General features: G+C 39.4%; 2 protein-coding genes across 2 annotated transcripts in view; one reads left to right on the top strand and one right to left on the bottom strand.

The window, feature by feature from the left end:
- The window catches only part of LOC124280029 (hypoxia-inducible factor 3-alpha-like), a 158,727-nt gene extending 157,220 nt beyond the window's left edge, over positions 1-1,507 (bottom strand). Inside the window, exon 1 of the mRNA XM_046715907.1 lies at positions 1,315-1,507. Coding sequence (XP_046571863.1) covers positions 1,315-1,331 — 17 coding nt within the window. The 5' untranslated portion in view covers positions 1,332-1,507. The remainder of the gene's footprint in view (positions 1-1,314) is intronic.
- Positions 1,508-4,334: 2,827 nt separating this feature from the next.
- LOC124280026 (CCA tRNA nucleotidyltransferase 1, mitochondrial-like) lies at positions 4,335-11,344 on the top strand. The gene is given in 10 exon segments (XM_046715905.1): positions 4,335-4,469; positions 5,374-5,794; positions 6,151-6,198; positions 6,200-6,281; positions 6,898-7,024; positions 8,058-8,076; positions 8,078-8,144; positions 9,069-9,176; positions 10,049-10,161; positions 10,509-11,344. Coding segments are annotated over 9 exon segments (1,347 nt in total). The 5' UTR covers positions 4,335-4,469; positions 5,374-5,410; the 3' UTR covers positions 10,908-11,344.
- The last annotated feature ends 7,202 nt before the right edge of the window (positions 11,345-18,546 follow it).

The raw sequence follows: 18,546 nt of genomic DNA, 5'->3' as shown, positions 1-18,546 counted from the left end.
AATTGGAAAGAAGCCTGGATCGTAATGCGAATGTGCAGTGGAGGTAAAAGTTCGCTGATATAAAAATATTGCAGTTTCATAGTTTTTCGTTGCCGATTTTACTGTTTCAGTAGTGAGGTAATGTGTTTATGTTGGTATTTCCACGATTAATGTGGGCTTTTCTGTGTTTTTCTGCACAGTGGGACAGTTTTCTTTGGTAGGCCTGTGGGTGCAAGCAGAAAAGATAACCTCTTATCTTGAACCATGTAACAATAATGGGACTTCACAAAATCTGAAAATTTATCACAAGTGTTGTTTCCTTAGCACACTAACATCACAATTATTGCCAAAAGGTACACAAGTTGTCTGTAAACACAAGAGCAAAATATGCATTACAATTTGTAACGCTCTAATTCCCTAAACTTGTCAGCTGATCTGGTAACAGATATGGGTTCTGTTCTGTGTACTACATGAGTTCTAATTCACTACAATACAACTGTTCGCATGACAGCCCAGCTCTATTACACAATCAGAAGGAGCTTCCTGTATATGGTCGCACTTGTACATGTTATGAGGGTACCAATCCCTCTCAAGTGTTAATCGGATATAGCAGTGCACTACACAGCATGTCTATCTTCTATACAGATACAGCAACTGTTCTTAATTCTTGCGAAATCGTTACAGGATTTTCATCCCTGAGCTCATTCTATGTGTACAATTTCTGGTGTCCCTTATCGTGATATTGCGGGAATATGGCTAAAAGTGGCGTAAAACTAAACTCACTCACTCATTCTATGTGAAAATCCCCATCTAATTTCCATGTACCAGTTGTGTACAATGATAATTTAAGAGTCATAAAACTGATTGTTTAGACACTTTATGCTGTATCACGGATGCCCTGAGGTGATTTAGGCACCCTCTGTTGATAGATGATGATGACACACCTTTTACAGGTAACTTCTTTGAAGGGCATTTAGAAGATGGAGCAGTTAGGATGAATAACAATACACCTTTTGTATTTCAGTGAGAGTGACAAGACCTACACCGAAACGTAGTAATAATGAAGTTGTTTATAAATATATTGTTATCCATCTTTACCTTTACAGGTGTCAACCTCACCTCACGTGGTAGAAAAGTGTAAACGTGAAGGGAAGATGACAGAGCAAAACACACGAGCCCTTCTGAGTTTCTGCAGAGTAAAATAACATTTTCCACAGAGGGCTGTCAGTACACTAAAGGTGCTACACATTGACCTTCTCGACATGGAAAAATAGTTATACCGGCTCACATGTTAAAACCCATTGAACAGCTGACTGAACGTGTAATTTCCCTTACCGTTTATCGAGTGACATATTAACGATGTTCGGTGCGAAGTTGAAGTCGATTAAGTTCCTGCTGTCAACGTCGTCACATCCACGAAACAGCTGAAGACGAGCGACGCCATCAACGTTATCACATCGACATAAGAAGAGATGACCTCGTAATCCCGTTAACAAACAAGAAGTGACGCAAGAAGATCCAGCCCTGCATTTAGGTAGGCAGGAGTTGTGTCCCTTTAATGGTGTTGCGTGTCTATAGATACCATAGATAAATAACGAGCATGACAAAGCAGATTTCCACGCTGAATAATTATTACAAACACAGAAAACAATATCAATTTTAACAGAGACGGTCACACTTTAAGTTCACTTTTACAGTTCATGACAATACTTTGTCAAAATGTTATGTGAAGATAAGCGACATTGCCTTTTACCGCTCCAGCAATATACAACTATCCACACCCAGTCACGAACAGATAAGTAGTGAATACTCATAAGGTTGACCCGCCTTATTGTCCATGGGCTAGGTAGGGTGGTGGGTACCACGTCGGTGGACTAACTGTTATTATATTTTTGTATGTAGCTTACCCATATAGAAATAGATTCTGATATGATAGACTTTTGAAAACTTCAGCTTTTACATGTAGGTCACCTTAATACACATGCACCCCAAAACACATTCAAAATCATGGAATTGACTATATTCCTTCCTGACAATGACAAATACATATAACAAAATATATAATGGCTAAGTAAATATTCAAAATATGTTGTTTCAGATATTCATTTTCATATTTTTTTCTTGTTTTGTTTGCTAAATGTTCGAAACATTGTTAATTTCAAGTGAGTGAGTGAGTGAGTGTGAGTGGGTTTAGTTTTACACCACACTCAGCAATATTCCAGCTATATGGCGGCGGTCTGTAAATAATCAAGTCTGGGCCAGACAATCCAGTGATCAACAGCATGAGCATCGATCTGCGCAATTGGGAACCGATGACATGTGTCAACCAAGTCAGCGAGCCTGACCACCCGATCCCGTTAGTCGCCTCTTACCACAAGCATGGGGTACTGAAGATCAATATTCTAACCCGGACCTTCACGGGTATATTCTTATTATGAACTTCCATAGCGGGTGATATGCGGCGTACTGGCTGACGCATTATTTTACCCTCACTCACAGCGTGTCAATAATCACGAAAGACTGTTCACCAACTACCGGTGGAAAATACATCTCGTGGTCCCTGGCAACTACATGTAGGTGCGATGAATTACATTTGCTTGCTTATAAATACCCCGTACCCATTCACAGCTGGGTGGACTTGGACTCATAGAGTAGGCTACTTTGTCCAATCATACTGCAGATTACATTTGTTAGAACAACAAATGTTGTTTTCATATGTTGTTGAGTCCAATATGTGGCCATGTACTAACGAATCCGTTTTGTGTCAATACTGCAACATTCGGGAAACATGGTCGACTTCAAAGTTGTTGTGTTATTTTTTAATTTTTGTCTCTTTAGATCGCTGCCCACTAAGCCCAATAAGTTAAGTAAAGTATTCCCAGAATTTTTTGAGAAAGTTGTTTCGTCAAATATCTAATACATGCATGTAAGCTATAGAAGTTTTACTCAAATTAATATGTTGAGATATGATTCTCTTACAGTCTATTTGTGTCTTTTCAGTACTTTGAGAGACCTCTTTGCCCTGCAATACACGACTGAAAGCGCCAGTTTAGGCCTACCATACGATTACCCGCGTCCATTCTAGGCTATGCTTTACGAATGCTCACTTAAAAATATTGGAATGCAGGGGAAAATGAAAAGCATGTGTCTTTTAACTACAAAATACGTAAACTGTTAAGCGTATAGCGACAAGTCGGAGTCCATAACGGTACCGAGGCGACTCTAAAGTTGTTTCTTTCCTTGTCCCTCCTGCCCTCAATTTATTTCTTTACCCACTTGATATTTCAAGGAAACGAGAAAAAAATGATGTTTTTAATATAAACGTTATTGATTATTTAGAGTTTGCGAGAACTAACATCTGATCTAGTGATATTGCAGTCAGCCCAACAGAGTCTATATACCCAATCTATTCTAGTCGACAAGTATAGTGGGGTGGAGATCTACCCAGGAATGACAACGGTTGGTCTGGTATCTGTTTGTTATTTTCTGTGTATGTCGTTTAAAGCCACATTTTGCTTCAGTGCCCAACAAGAATAAGTCGATCAGTCAGTCACTGGGCTTGAGTGAATGAATATGCATGGTTTTAAGCCGCTTATAGCAATATTCCAACACCATCACGGCGGCTAAACATTCCTGTGATGGATATTATTTATAAAACCCGACTCAGACTGGGATATAATGGTTGCTTGTTGTTCCCAGCAACATTCCAGCTACACAGAGGCGGTCTGTTAAGAAAGACATCCCAATGATTAACATCATGAGCATCGAGGCAATGGAGGGGCGATGACGATGTCAGCGATCCTACCCACCCGATCCCTTTAGTTGCCTCTTTGATAATCATGGATGCTGAGTTGTAATCCGGTATTCACGAAAGGACTTAAACACTTGAAAAATCATAGTTTCTTTATGAATACCGCCCCTCTTGTCGGGTTCGGTTTGTAATGAGTCACTATTACTAATGACAAACAGTCATCGAATTTGACAATCCGTTTAGTTGCCTTGTCCGGTTGTGGAGGATCTGTTTTAATCAAGAAATCCGGAACCTACAAACAAAAGTCAAGTCTCAGCGGTGTTTGAACCTTTGTTTTATGTTCATATTTAAAAAAAAGCATCATTTTTTTTCATACCTGCCATACTGAACCATTCACTTGTATTCATATTCTGTTTTCTCATCTTACACCTTCAACAGCCAAAATGCATCCTTCGTGTTTTGCAAATGATGGGATTAGATCCAAAAGAAATTTGTCTGTCTCAGTGTGTGTGCGTGCGTGTGTGCGTGCGAGTGAATGTCTGTGTCTTTCTGCTTAGTGGGCGTAACGCGATCGTCAGTCAGAAGTTACTTCCCTTTACTCACAATGGCCGCGCCCGTGAAGACGCAACCAAGGAAATACTTGTGCAATTAGGATTCATTAAACCTGACACCATGATTCTTGTCAAAAGCAGGGAACATCTCCGATCAGTAGGTAGTGTCTGCATCTGATGAAATACATGTAAGTGTATCGTAAGAGAGACTTCTTTTCAATCGAGAACAGTACTTCAATTTAGAAAAATCTACCCATTACGGCTAGATCTATTGAGCCCGAATATTTATGATTGCACTTGCAGAATGTCTTGAGATTGAATTTAAGAATGGTCAAATGAAATGAACCATTAATGGTAAACGCCTAAACATCTACACAGTTGGTGATATACTGGATCCAAATTCAGTGTAAGGAATACTACTGACAGGTACACATGTATTCTAATAATTAGTTAGTGTTCCAATTGTCATGTTCATGCTTATATTTTGTGTTATTTTTATGTGAACTCATGGAATATTCTACTCATTTGGTCACCATTTTGTTAGCAGATGCTAACACCGATTCATGACCTTGAAAAATAGATTTTATTGAATACATGAGGTCAAATACTTTTGCATTTTTTAGAACGGAATAAACATGATGAAGGGTTATACTGGGACTCTCTATTATCGTGGGCTCTCTATTATCGCGGCACGCGAAAACATCGGGAAAGCAGAAACACCACGCCCCGCATCGGCTGTTTACATATGCAACATACGTAAAATATATTCATCGCTCTTGAAAATGTAATTTATTTCAAAAACCAGATCACTTGGTATCCCAGTACAGTTGTGTGACATTAGTATCATATCTATTGCATCATTTTGTAAGCTCTGTTCTCTCTCTCAGGTTGTTTGATAACCAGGTTGTTCTGTATTACTGGGCTACATATAGTAACCCTTCATCATGTTTATAAACCAAGTGATCTGGTTTTTTGTATGCCTGTAATTATGTTGTTATGTGGTCTATATGAATTATCTGAAGTTCCCTTTGATCATGTTGAAATGTTATAATGTCTATTCCACCTGTTTCCTGCCATGATCTATTTTTGTAGGATGAAGAGCATTATGGCTGCCTAAACGGGGTGTTCAATGTATCAACAACTGGTCAGACGCCTGTTTTCCCAAGTAACACACACATGTAAACAGAACTTGCATGTGAAATCAAGAACATTCCACTATCCTAAGCGTGCAGGAAATCTAAAGATCATGAAGCTTGACAGTTCACAGTTTCATGGCATCTTTAATCCAGAGCTGAGGCAGCTCATCAAGTACTTTGAGACGTATAAGTATGAGCTGCGTATAGCAGGCGGGGCAGTGAGGGACCTGCTCCTGGGCAATCACCCTCATGATATAGACTTTGCCACCACTGCCACACCAGATGAAATGAAGGCACTGTTCGAGAGGGAGAATGTGCGCATGATAAACAACAAGGGAGAGAAGCATGGGACGATCACAGCCAGGATTAACGACAAAGTAAGCAAAAAAAATGTAATGTTGTAATTAGACTTGTTGTTCAAGATGTTATTGTTGAAAGATTTCAGTTCAACGTAGGATTAAAACAAATTGCACCATATCTTCCCCAAAGTCCCAAATCTCTCTAGTTCAAATGTACAAGAATAAAGAGAGACCTAGTCTGCCTTGTTTATCATTGGGCAAACACTTTTTTAGCAATAGATGGAAAAACCAGATGCCTTCATGTGTTTTTTCAAATTGAAAGAGCATTACCATGATTACATTCATAATTTAACACTTATTGAACTTATGCTTGTGGTGATCATGGTGATAATGTAAACTCTTTGAAACATTGAAATTATGTTGTTGATTTCCAGGAGAACTTTGAGGTAACAACTCTGCGTATTGATGTAGTGACTGATGGCCCGCCATGCAGAAGTTGAGTTCACAACAGACTGGCAGGTAGATGCAAACAGACGGGATCTCACCATTAACGCCATGTTTCTAGGTACTACCTCAAATGAAGATCATTCTTTATCAGTGTGAGGTGGGGTGGGGTTAGGGTGGCGTAGCCTAGTGGTTAATGCATTGACTTGAAGATGTACCTAATGGTTAAAATGTGTGGAGCCCATTTCTGGTGTCCCCTGCTGCGATATTGCTGGAATATTGCTAAAAGCGACATAAAACAAAACTCACTCACTCCCTTTATCAGTATGGCCTTGTCAAGAATAGGTCCTCAGTATGCTTTACTTATTGTATGAGTTTACTGACATAAACATGATTATTACTGTACATGAGCTTACTAAAGATTGTGAGTTGGGTTTAACGCCTCTGTGAACAGTATTCCATGTATATTACAGCATGTCAGCTTGAAGTTTGGGGAAAGACAGAAATGAAGCAGGTCTTTGATATAGTTCAGTTGAAACCCATGAGACACTTTGATACACTCACGGAAAATGAATAAATAGCATAAAGCGCAAGACAAGGAAAACAAATTGTATAACTCATTTGGTAAAGAAACATTTGCGAGGTAAAAATAAGATCAGATAGATATTGATCTAAATATCATCAGCTGATTATGAGATGTCTGAAATATGAGTTAATACGAATGAAATCTTGTCCAGGATTTGATGGGACTGTGTATGACTACTTCAATGGGATGGAGGACCTTGAACAGCGACGTGTTCGCTTTGTGGGTGTTGCTGATGAAAGGATGCAGGAAGACTATCTCCGAATACTCCGCTACTTCAGGTCAGGGCAATAACATACACTGAAACAGAATAGTTTTGTTTGATTGTTTCTTGTTTAATGCCGCACTCAGCAATGTTTAGCTTTATGGCGTCAGTCTGTACATAATCACTTTGCTGAGTGTGGCATTAAACAACAAACAAACAAACAAATCCTAAACCATGAATGATGTTCAGTTCATAGGTATAATTGAAATGTTGTTGATGTTGCAGTTTTGGCACAGTGCGCTGTATTAGCAAGTGAAACATCAACTTTATCTTCTATCAGCCTGTATCAGTAATCAGTTGTTTGTTGCACATTTGTCAGTATAATATATACAGTCAAGTCTCGTTAATCCGACATCGTCCATTGCACAGCAAAATGTCGGATTAATGAGGATGTCGGATTATGTAATTCTGAGTACATATCGCGTTCATGGTCAAAAACAGGACCGTCATGATTCATAATAAGTGTGCGTGCGTGCTTGCGCGCGTGCGTGCGTGTGCACGTGCGTGCATGTGTAATTAGTGTTAAACGATGTTCATCAGATGGCAGAATTTGTGTTCATAATCCTCATTGCTCCTCACCTGTCGTAACATCTTCAGTGACGCGTGGAAGTGTATTCACGGGTAATTGATCGCACACGTTGCTTATCTCAATGTCGGATTAACAGGACTAATTACTAAGTGATTACGACAGTCGGTTGTAATTGGGGCTGTCGGAGTCGGAACGCGGGACTGTCAGATTATCGAAACTAAATTAGGCCTATTCAATTTGTTAACATAAAAGGTGTCGGATAAAGCCGATTGTCGGATAAACGGGAGTCGGATTAACGAGACTTGACTGTATAAGTGTCAGTGCATGATGTGAATTCTGTCGACCAGTTTAGCACTGGTGGATGACAGGTAGCCTTGCTCCAAGGCTTGCTGACCGTTAGTGGGGAAATGTGTTAGGTTTATTTTTTAGAAATTATCATTTTAACTATTAATTAGTACCTTAAAGACTTGTGCAAGTCTAGATGACAGGATGACTGACCAAAACATGTTTGTATATACAGGTTCTATGGACGCATTGCTCGGGGGCCCCAGTCTCCATGAGCCTGAGACGTTGGACTCCATCAGGCAGAATGCACATGGCCTCGCTGGTTGGTAACTTTGTTGTCATGATTGTTACTATGGTTACTTGGCCTGCTCAAAGGCTTATAATTTGGCCATAAGTCTGAACAGATGTTGTATTCACAAAACAGATGAAAAATATGTCTCACTGTTAATATTCATAACTAAAGCGATGGCTTGGGTTGTGGATATGTACCTAACTGATAATAGGATGGTTTAAATTAAATGATAAAATTTTACATCACTGCATTGAAAGCAAAGTGACACCTATGAAATTAAGAACTATATAATAACTACTTTTATACTACATTTTCTCAGTTTGCACACAGCTTTGATTTCAAGATAAATCCCTGGTATCTCTACATTGAGATAGCTTTTGCCTAATTTTCTTGACCTGTTGTTCAATGTGAAGTACAGTCAAGCACTGTTGTATCAAACAATTATGTGACAAATGTATGGTTGTCTCGAAGTAAAATCTTGGCCCTTAGTTAATTCATCATTATTTAACGCATAATATGTCAACATAATGGTTGTTTCAAATTAGTTTTGTTTTCCTGTCCGTTCATCTAATAAGTGTAAATTAGCAGTAGGATCGATTGAGACTAGGTATGAGGCAGTGACAGCTGTTGAGCTGGTTTCTAAGACTAAAACACATATTTGTGTTCCCATGTTATCAGGTTATACAGCATTTTAGTATACAAGTACATGTATGCAAAGTTATTTTTTAGTTAAATCAAAATGTAAGTCTCTTTGACATAACTATCTTAGATTTTATTTGACAGTTTTGGTATACATGATTCATTATTTTGGCACTCATGAAATTATTACATGAATGTTTCTGATTGTAATTGATAGTTGAACATAATGTTAAAGATATAAGCATATATCCTTTTTTATGATGCATTATCCATTGCAAAATGATTGCAAATTACCTCTTCGGCTATTTTTTACAGGAATATCTGGCGAGCGCCTGTGGGTTGAAGTTAAGAAAATCATGACTGGGAATTATGCCGGCCCCATTGTACAGACCATGATAGAGCTGGGTGTTGGAGCTTTTATTGGTGAGTGAATTCACAATGATTGGTGTGTGAAGCACATTTCTGGTGTCCTTGCCGCAAAATTGCTAAAAGTGACATAAAATCATATTCATTCACTCACTCCTTTGAATGGTATTCCTTTTTGTCAGCTTGAGGGGAGTTTAAAGCCTAGAAGTGATGCAGCTCTGAGACAGTTACCATTTCGGTATAGGTTTGGTGCTGACAACCCAATATACGTAATAATGGCTACCCATTATTTTGCAAACCTAAGGGAGGCAACTCTGCACAAAAACCTGGGTCACCCATGTTCCCTCAAGACTTTGGCAAGACCTGAGGCGTGTTCAGAACCGCGAGCGCCGCGCCTATTGCCTCCCGCGAGAGCTCGCATCAGCCCTGAACGGACACGAGAGCTTGGTTACATTAAACCATTCGTGACCAACTCGTGTTATTCCGGGACAAGCCGAATAGCTTCTTGTCTTCTTGTTGGAGGTTAAGGAAAGGGGCGAGTGGTGACGTATGACATTAAACATGGTTGCCGTCTTGGTTCGCTTGGCGAGGCAGCTGTGAGGATGGTTTGCGGCGTGCGGGCGCGCGGGCTCAAACGGGCACAGGCGTTCAGGATCATGCGTTTGCAGGCACTAGCGGTTCTGAACAAGTGTCTGGCCTCTGGAGATATTACATACTCATCAGAGTTGCACAGTTGGGTGTAGTCTTGACCAATTTGGAACCAGTTGGTGGGGATTCAGATGTGCCCTGTATATACCTGAGAGAGGTTCTGCTGGGATTGGGGTTGGAATAGGTCTGGTCTGGATAACAGGCTGTGATCCAGGTGGGACATAGCTGTTACTGTTTCTGTTTGTATTGTATGGTATTCATTCAAATAATTCCTGTTCCAGGACTTCCAGAGAAACCTAATGTGCAGCACTTCCTTGAAGTGTTTGCAAACACGGAAGGATTGTCTCCCCTGCCCATGACAAGATTGTCCGCGCTACTGCCTGGAGAGGCGGAGGTGAGGATTGTTATTTGTCTTACTACTATTATTTGGGGCGATGGGATAGCCTAGTGGTTAAAGCATTCACTTTAAAGACCTGGGTTCGATTCCCCACATGGGTATAATTTCTGTTGATCCCCGACGTGATATTGCTGGAACCTTTGCTAAAAGCGGTGTAAAACTAAACTCACTCTCTCACTCATGATTATTATGTTTTAGCCAAAAATCTTATGAAGTCAAAAAGGGGTTGGCAACAAAATTTGTCGAGTTGCTTAGTAACCATGGTAACAGACTGTACTGCTGGTATTCATTGAAAGTGGACATGATGTGTCATCTAATAAATGATATTTTACTGTTTATTTCAGATGTATGACTTACACAAACGGCTGAAATTATCATCCGAGGAACTGAAACTTGGTCTGTTTATTATACAGCATCGTGATGATGATGTTGGTGAGTCTCTGTCCAAATACTGCCAGGACCTGATCATAGACACTGTTGGCAGGGAGCCCAAGGTGAAGGACAGGATCATACAACTGATGCTGTATAAGGGTGAGGGGACCCAAGCGGACAAGCTTGCATGCTGGTCCCCCCCTAAGTTCCCGGTGACAGGCCATGACCTCTTCGCACACAATGTTCCCAAAGGACCAGTATTTGCCAAGACGCTCAACGAGCTGCGACAAATCTGGAAGAGGAGCAACTGTATGATGTCGAAAGAGGAACTCATTGACAAAATAGATGAAGTAGTGAAAGAGAAGTCTTGATGAAGTTGTGGTTGAAGTGTGGGAAGTCTTCTTATCCAATCAGATGATCTGTTGTTTGAATCCAGCAAGGTATGAGGCATTGTACAAGGTGAACAAGGTGCTGCAATCTGGTTGATTGTAAATGATATTCAGTGGGAAAGAATCTTGACTTCTTGACTGAGAATACTTTCTCTGATTGGTTGTAAATGTAATTCAATGGGAAAGACTTTGTGACTGAAAATACTTTTTGTGTCATGACAGATCATGATATCATGGATTATGTCATGAAGTCATGTGGTTTAAGCCTCATGTTCCCCAGCCTACATTTGCTGTGATAATAAACCTTCCATTTTTAGCACTAAATCCATATTCGAGGGTTTGAGAAAAAATAAACAATACCTTTCGAAGAGGCATAAAAACAACTTGACAATGTCAAAGGAATAAATCTGTGCACATGATTTTCAGATTTGTTTTTCTGTATAAAATGGTTTTCCATTTCTGTATTTCAATTGTAAATATTATAGTGATCAAGATTATTTAAAACTTGCTTCATTTCACCTTCAGGTGAAGTGTAATTTCCAGTGCTAGCACGAATTGGGCTCTCTGTCAGTTGTATATAGTGCATGCTCATGCTGTTGATCACTGGATAGTCTGGTCCAGACTCGATTATTTACAGACCGCCGCCATATAGCTGGAATATTGCTGAGTGCGGCGTAAAACTAAACTCACTCACTCCAAATGAGCATTGAAAAACCCTGGCAGAATTTGATGAATGGGTTTGTTTTGATCTTAAGGTGCGTTATAGTTGGTGTTAGAATAAAAGATTTTAGTATTGTGATACGTATCGTATCACCACCCTTATATTTGGATTCGTATTGTATCGCAGCTTAAGTGCACATTACTTTGGAAATATATCGTCGTGACGACAATTTTAGTTTCGTGATGTATCGTATCACAGGTTGTATGCCAATATCAGCACATCTTCACGTAAGCAGCTTATTGACATCTTCACTTGAGGTGTCCAAGCTTGATTGAAAAGTTCAGAGATCAAATATTTCCAAATTTAGTAATGTTCTGAATCAGTTAATGTCAGTATCAGTATGACAGTGTGTCAGTTTGATTTAGAATGATGAAACCACGCAGCAGACGGTTTGTTTTGTGTATTGTTTAACGTCACACTCAGCTATGTTCCAGATGTATGGCAGGGGTCTGTAAATAATTGAGACTGGACCTGACAATCTAGTGATCAACATGAGTATGGATCTACGCAACTGGAATATGATGATGTGTCAGCCGAGTCTGACCACCTGATCCAACAAGTTGCCTCTTATGACAAACATGGGCTGCGGAGACCAATTCTGACTGGGATCTTGACGGGTTTGGAGCAGACGTGATGGCAATATGTATCCATAGCAGGAAATCAGTATCCAGTTCAGTGACTCCTCCAGTGATAAACAACCCAACAAACTGTACATTTTATATATTTATTGATGATTTGATAATTATGATATGTTTCCCTTGGCATAAAATAACTGACATATACACAAGTCTGGTATGTTGATCTTGTGGCAGAGCAGGGACGGCTCTACAAAATCTAGTAAAAATATAATAAACTTTGATAAATAGACACTCCCCAAATCCATCAGTCTGGGAATTCCATGAAATGAAACATATATATACAGTTAAAGAGAACTTACTGGGCTATGTGTGCTATTATATAACAATGTATAAACAACATATTGACCCTATGAGTCTCAGTGTATTGCTTCTCCATGTATACAGTGAGTAGGTGAGGGATGTCGGCATGTTGGGGGTTAACGAGGGAGACTGTACAGAGGAGACAGACAGCTATGTACACATGGACACGAGGTACAGAGGTGCTGTCCTTGCACCAGCACACACTAACAAGTTCCTGTGTTTGTGTTCTATATTAACTACTCAAAAGGGGGCAGTGGGGTAGCCATGTGGTTAAGGCATTCGCTTGTCATGCTGAAGACCTGGGTTCGATTCCCAACATGGGCACAATGTGTGAAGACCATTTCTGGTGTCCCCCGCTGTGATATTGCTAAAATATTGCTAAAAACGCGGTTAAAACTAAACTCACTCACTCACTCACTACTCAAAAGAAGGTATATTACTCAAGTTAATCAGTAAGCGATGACTGATTGACTATAGTAGTCAAAGATTTGGGTGTTCTGTTACTTCTTTTGAGTGGTACATAAGAAGGGCATGTTACCTGAAGCAAGGCCAATAGGCCAATTTAGAAACAAGTCCAAATAGGGTCACTCCGAGGCTATTTGTATCACCTTTAGTTGGTATCACAAGGTAGCTTGGCATGAAATTGATCCAGCCTTATTACTGCAGCAGGACACAGAATGTGTACAGAATTGAACCCGTGTGGTTAGCTTGGTGAGTCAATGCTTCAACCACAAGGCTTACCAACCACCACTGATAATAGGTGCCTCGACCAAAGGCAGCATGTTGCCCGCAGTTATCAGTGTACGGACTTATTGCCAACTGCACATGTAACAACTCAACAGTCAGCTGTTCAACACAACACCTCAACCATGAGTGATAAAACTGGCCAACTACAGGTGCTACATCCTACTCAACCAGGAGAACTAGGACTCAAAACTGGGAATTTTGTGGGGGTTTCACATACTGAGTTGCTTTCTATCCCAGCCTGTCAGCCTGAGTGAGTTTGGGTTTACGCTGCACTCAGCAATATTTCAGCTATATGGTGGTAGTCTGTAAATAATCGAGTCTGGACCAGACAATCCAGTGGTCAACAGCATGAGCATCGATCTACACTATTGGGATACGATGACATGTGTCAACCAAATCATGTCAGCTTGATGTTGGAGTGAGTGAGTGAGTGTATGAGTGATTGAGTATTGCTGTCTGTTTAGCAATATGACGGCTTGATGTTTGGAAGGAAAGCCCTAACTTAAGCAGCTTCACATGGTTACCACTTTCATAAAACCCATGAGTTTGGGTAGGGTGCTGCAAATACAACACAAGATTGTTGGGTTTTGCAAGCCTAAGAGTCACTCCTCCACACATCAGCAGCTCAAACATCTGGGTCATTTCAGAATTTGACAATACTAATGAACTGTATACGTAAGTCTGCTGGTACAGGGACAGTAAGGTCAATACTGGCACTGGGGCAAGACAACATACAAGTCAAAGACGTACACACTGAAGAATATGAGAGGTACTAGTAACTATGGCAACCTGTTGTCTGCATGTACATCCATCGCACACCAAGGGCAGGCTTTTGAACACAAACAGAAAAGCTTGGTTCAAGAAATAGGGCATTCAGTTTGTGCAGGATGTACTTGGACGATTATTTTACAAATGCTTATCTGAAGAGACGCTGCCGATTGGTCAGGTAGGATGGACATGAAGACTGAAAATGACAATGGAAGGGGCTTGCTTGTTGGTCCAATAATACAGTAACTGAATAGTCATATATCTAAGGTTTGTAAATAAGAGGTCATAAAAAGAAAAGGAATTCACATTCTCTCTTTGAAAAGCTGGACTGGAAAATTAACAAAACAGTATTGTACCATTATAGAAAAATAATAATTAAATCCCATGTACCCTTTAACCGGATAACAGGTTAGGCAGACGTGTTATATTGGACATCTAAGGGACTTTACAATCTTAAATTGACCAACTGTTCACAAATAAGCAAAATTAAAAACAAATAGATTTTATCACCACTTTTTGTATGATATACTGACTAGTACATTTAAAAATCTTTAGTGTAACAAAACATAATCAAAATATCTATTAGTACATATTCTTCATAACAATTCCATGATGTGACCAACAACTTTATTTTCATGCATTGGAAGCAGAATTAATCTGGAAGTTGAAATTAAAAAAAATGTAAGATAAAAAGTTGACCACCTTCACAGAACACTAGTCCAAAACATTTCTAAACCAACCACTGATAAAGAAAAGGCCTAAACTGTTATGATACAAGTGCATTTGTTACTACTGAAGACACATTTCTTGATTTCTCTGTACACAGTGATTGAGGTAGAGATATATTACTGTTCTGATCTAAGCTGGCAATGTACACAGGCAGAAGCATTTAGAGGGAGCCAGTACCACACGGGAGGAAAACAGTCCACACGCAACACTGTCTCACAGACAAGCTGCCACAACATATCACACCACACTCATTTCAACCCTTATACATGTACAGGAAGTTTCAATGTCCATGAAATCGTAAGGACACTATACAGCGTAAATTTGAGTACTGAAATCAATGTATCAGTCAACATTTATTTCTCAATATTTACTATCTCTGATATGTTTCTTACTGAACAATTAAAAACAAAAATCAATTAATCTCATTTCTTTAGAGTATTAGGTTATTTTCTGTGAATGTGTAGTCACAACCACTGTAAAATATAAATTTGAAAGACGCCATCATTCACATTAATGGCAGTGTTGTTTTTGGTGTGTGCAACTGTTTGATACATCTAGTATATATTATAGCTAGCAAAATAGTGCAAAACTGACAATTAACCTGCCCAATTTCCTGTTGTCATTTGTACATTGTTCTCTGAAAACATTCACATCTGTCTTGACACAGCCGCCAGCAACCACAGAACACACACTGTTAACCTGGGGACTCAACACCACAATCAAGACTCATTGCATCTGTTCAAAATAATGCATTTTTTCTGAAATAATTCAATTCAGCATTGAAAATACTTAATGTCACACAGAGAACAAATACCAGCTGATTCTGATTAAATATTAGACATATTAGAATCCCATCCAAGTGTCTTTTGATACAAATATCCATACAATGATTACACAGTGCTATGCAGAAATGTAACCTGTTGTATTTAGGGTTACACTTTCTCAAACTCTAGATTCTGGAACTTCTTTGAGTTGAGTCCCATTCAGGATATGAACCCACATGTTACAATATCCATACAAGTCAATAAAGGTTGATTTTAAAACTTTTAGCGACGAGTGTGCATATATTTTATCTCAAAAGATACAAGGGTGAGATTCAATACATCATCCATAATCATTCTTCCAACACATCCAGGTTGTAAACAGTAATAGTTTTTAATGTATTTTAAAAAGTACAGCAAACAAGCTTCAGTGGTATGGAGGTAAGTGATGACATTTGATTGATGTCATGGTAACCATGAAGTCTCAATCATCTGCAGTTTGATCTATCCCTAGCAGTATCTCATGTGGAAGCCAGTCTTGGATGCCATACTGGCATGAATAGGAACAAGTCACATCTTGTACATATTCCAGCTGCCAGTCTGTGATGCATACAGTGAAACTATCTATCAGAATAGAAACATCTTCTGTCAGTCAGCTTAGTTTTCTTGATTAATTAGAAAGCACTGTTTCGATTAAGAGTGTTCCACAGAATGTTGCAACGCCAAAAAATGTTCTCATTCAGAACTTTGCTAATCTCTGTCTGAATTTGATTTCTTCCAGGTAATCTAACTTTTTTGACAGGCACTACGGAAACTGGGATAGGGTATGCTCATTAAACCATCAATGACAGCTTAAATCTGTTCTCAGAGACGGTGCAGTAGTTACAAACAATAACTTCAAACATCAATGAAACCTAAACATTTTTCAATAATAGTTACAAGGCAATTGTATACCCCTCCCATGCAGATTTTTGTAAACAAATTCTTAAAATTACACATGAAAATATAAACTGTTAAGTTAATTTTCAGTCTGTGTAAGGGAGCTTATTGGAACAGGGTGCTTATTACAGTAAATATGGTATTTCACAATAGCACAACACATACATTGTCTTCTGTGATATGAGAGATGTGTTGCTCTATGTTTGTGATGAATGTATACCTGTGTCCTACAGATGATAGGTATCCTGTGTGCTGTACAATACCTCCACAACAGCTACTCAGGCTCAGATGGAAGACCCTGGCTGTATCCTGAACCCTACAGGGATGTATTCAAGTCCCAGTCCACTCCTAGACAAACATCTTATTTGGTTAACCCCTTAAAAAGGGCACCCAATGATCCTGATGAACCCTACAATTTAAAATGGTTGCTAGTCTTTACATTAAAAAACAATGATAAATATGCTTTTATCAAGACATAATTACATTTGTATATGCAAATCAAACTTTTATTGGAGATTTTCCCGTATTTTCTACAGTAATAGTACCATCTGTCAACAGAGTATCCCAAAAGAAGCGATTGCATGGGTCAATTGAGGCACAGGTCTTTACATAAAGTCATCAAATTCTGCTGATAAACATATATCTGACAAGCATGGTGTGTCACAGTATCCCTATCCAAATTGAGTACAATAAATTACAAAGAAACCTATATGCCAAATGACGTCTTTGCCTCTATTGACAGCAACAGGTCCCTACTGACAGAGCCAAGATGACCATTAGTAGCAATAGCATACTGGCAGCTTGGGTGTCTGGGGCCATCAAGTAGGTGCCCTCAGGGTGTCTGGGGCCATCAAGTAGGTGCCCTCAGGGTGTCTGTGGGTGTCTGGAGTACAGCTGTGAGGGTCAGATACAGCCTGTATGTAGCCTAACACACACTGATGGGTGTATATGAATGCTAGACGCCGTCATGAACATGTTTTTACAGACAGTAGATACATCGTGGCATATTATTAGCATGGTATGGAAGACAGTGTTATTGATGGACACAATGATATTATTGCATAATGCAGGTTTTATGTTTATAGTTGCTCTACCGATCAGGATGACAGGGTCATATCGCATAAATATTACTTTCAAAGGTCAGTTTGCTCCCTCATGCACAACAAGTTCACTGACCTTAGCACCTTGAATTATTATTACCTGACCTTATGAAGCATGTGAATGTACTGGCTCATCCTCAGTCATCCAGGGAATAATATTCTATGTATCATGATAAATACCCTTGACCCTATCACCACTATAGCTCAGTTATGACTGTGATGCACATGACATGACACTAAATATAGCCATCCAATCAAATTACACCAATGAGCAACAGTAATTCTGTGCTAAGTTCGTGATATGAGGAATCGAGATAATATCACTTTTCAAGAAAAATAGCTTTGTTGTTGAGTGGATCCAGGGTGTTTTTCATAACAGAATAGAATAATAATGCCCTGGACAGTGAGGAGTGAGTGAGTGAGTTTGGTTTTACGCCACACTCAGCAATATTCAAGCTATATCGCAGCGGTCTGTAAATAATCGAGTCTGGACCAGAAAATCCAGTGATCAACAGCATGAGCATCGATCTGCGCAATTGGGAACCGATGACATGTGTCAACCAAGTCAGAGAGCCTGACCACCCAATCCCGTTAGTCGCCTCTTACGACAAGCATGGGTTACTGAAGGCCAATATTCTAATCCGGACCTTCACGGGTTGGACAGTGAAGATGCCCTCTCTCTTGTGGTCATGTGTTCTCATATATATGAATGTCTGCACTAACTGGACTTGCTAAAAATACCCTCATTGGTCAAAGACAAGTTACACAATGTATAACACCATAAGGTTCTGTGATACCTCAGTGAAGCAAAACACACAATATTTCACTAGCTTTTCATATATTCATACATGTTCTTTGTTTAGAATACTCCTGCATGACAGACATGCAACACTGCCCTAAATTTCAGTCATATGACAC

The sequence above is a fragment of the Haliotis rubra genome, unplaced genomic scaffold (assembly GCF_003918875.1).
Source record: "Haliotis rubra isolate DU_JTF1 unplaced genomic scaffold, ASM391887v1 Scf26, whole genome shotgun sequence".
Lineage (NCBI taxonomy): Eukaryota > Metazoa > Mollusca > Gastropoda > Lepetellida > Haliotidae > Haliotis > Haliotis rubra.
The sequence above is the reverse complement of the archived record's forward strand: the minus strand, read 5'-3'. Positions and strand labels throughout refer to the sequence as shown.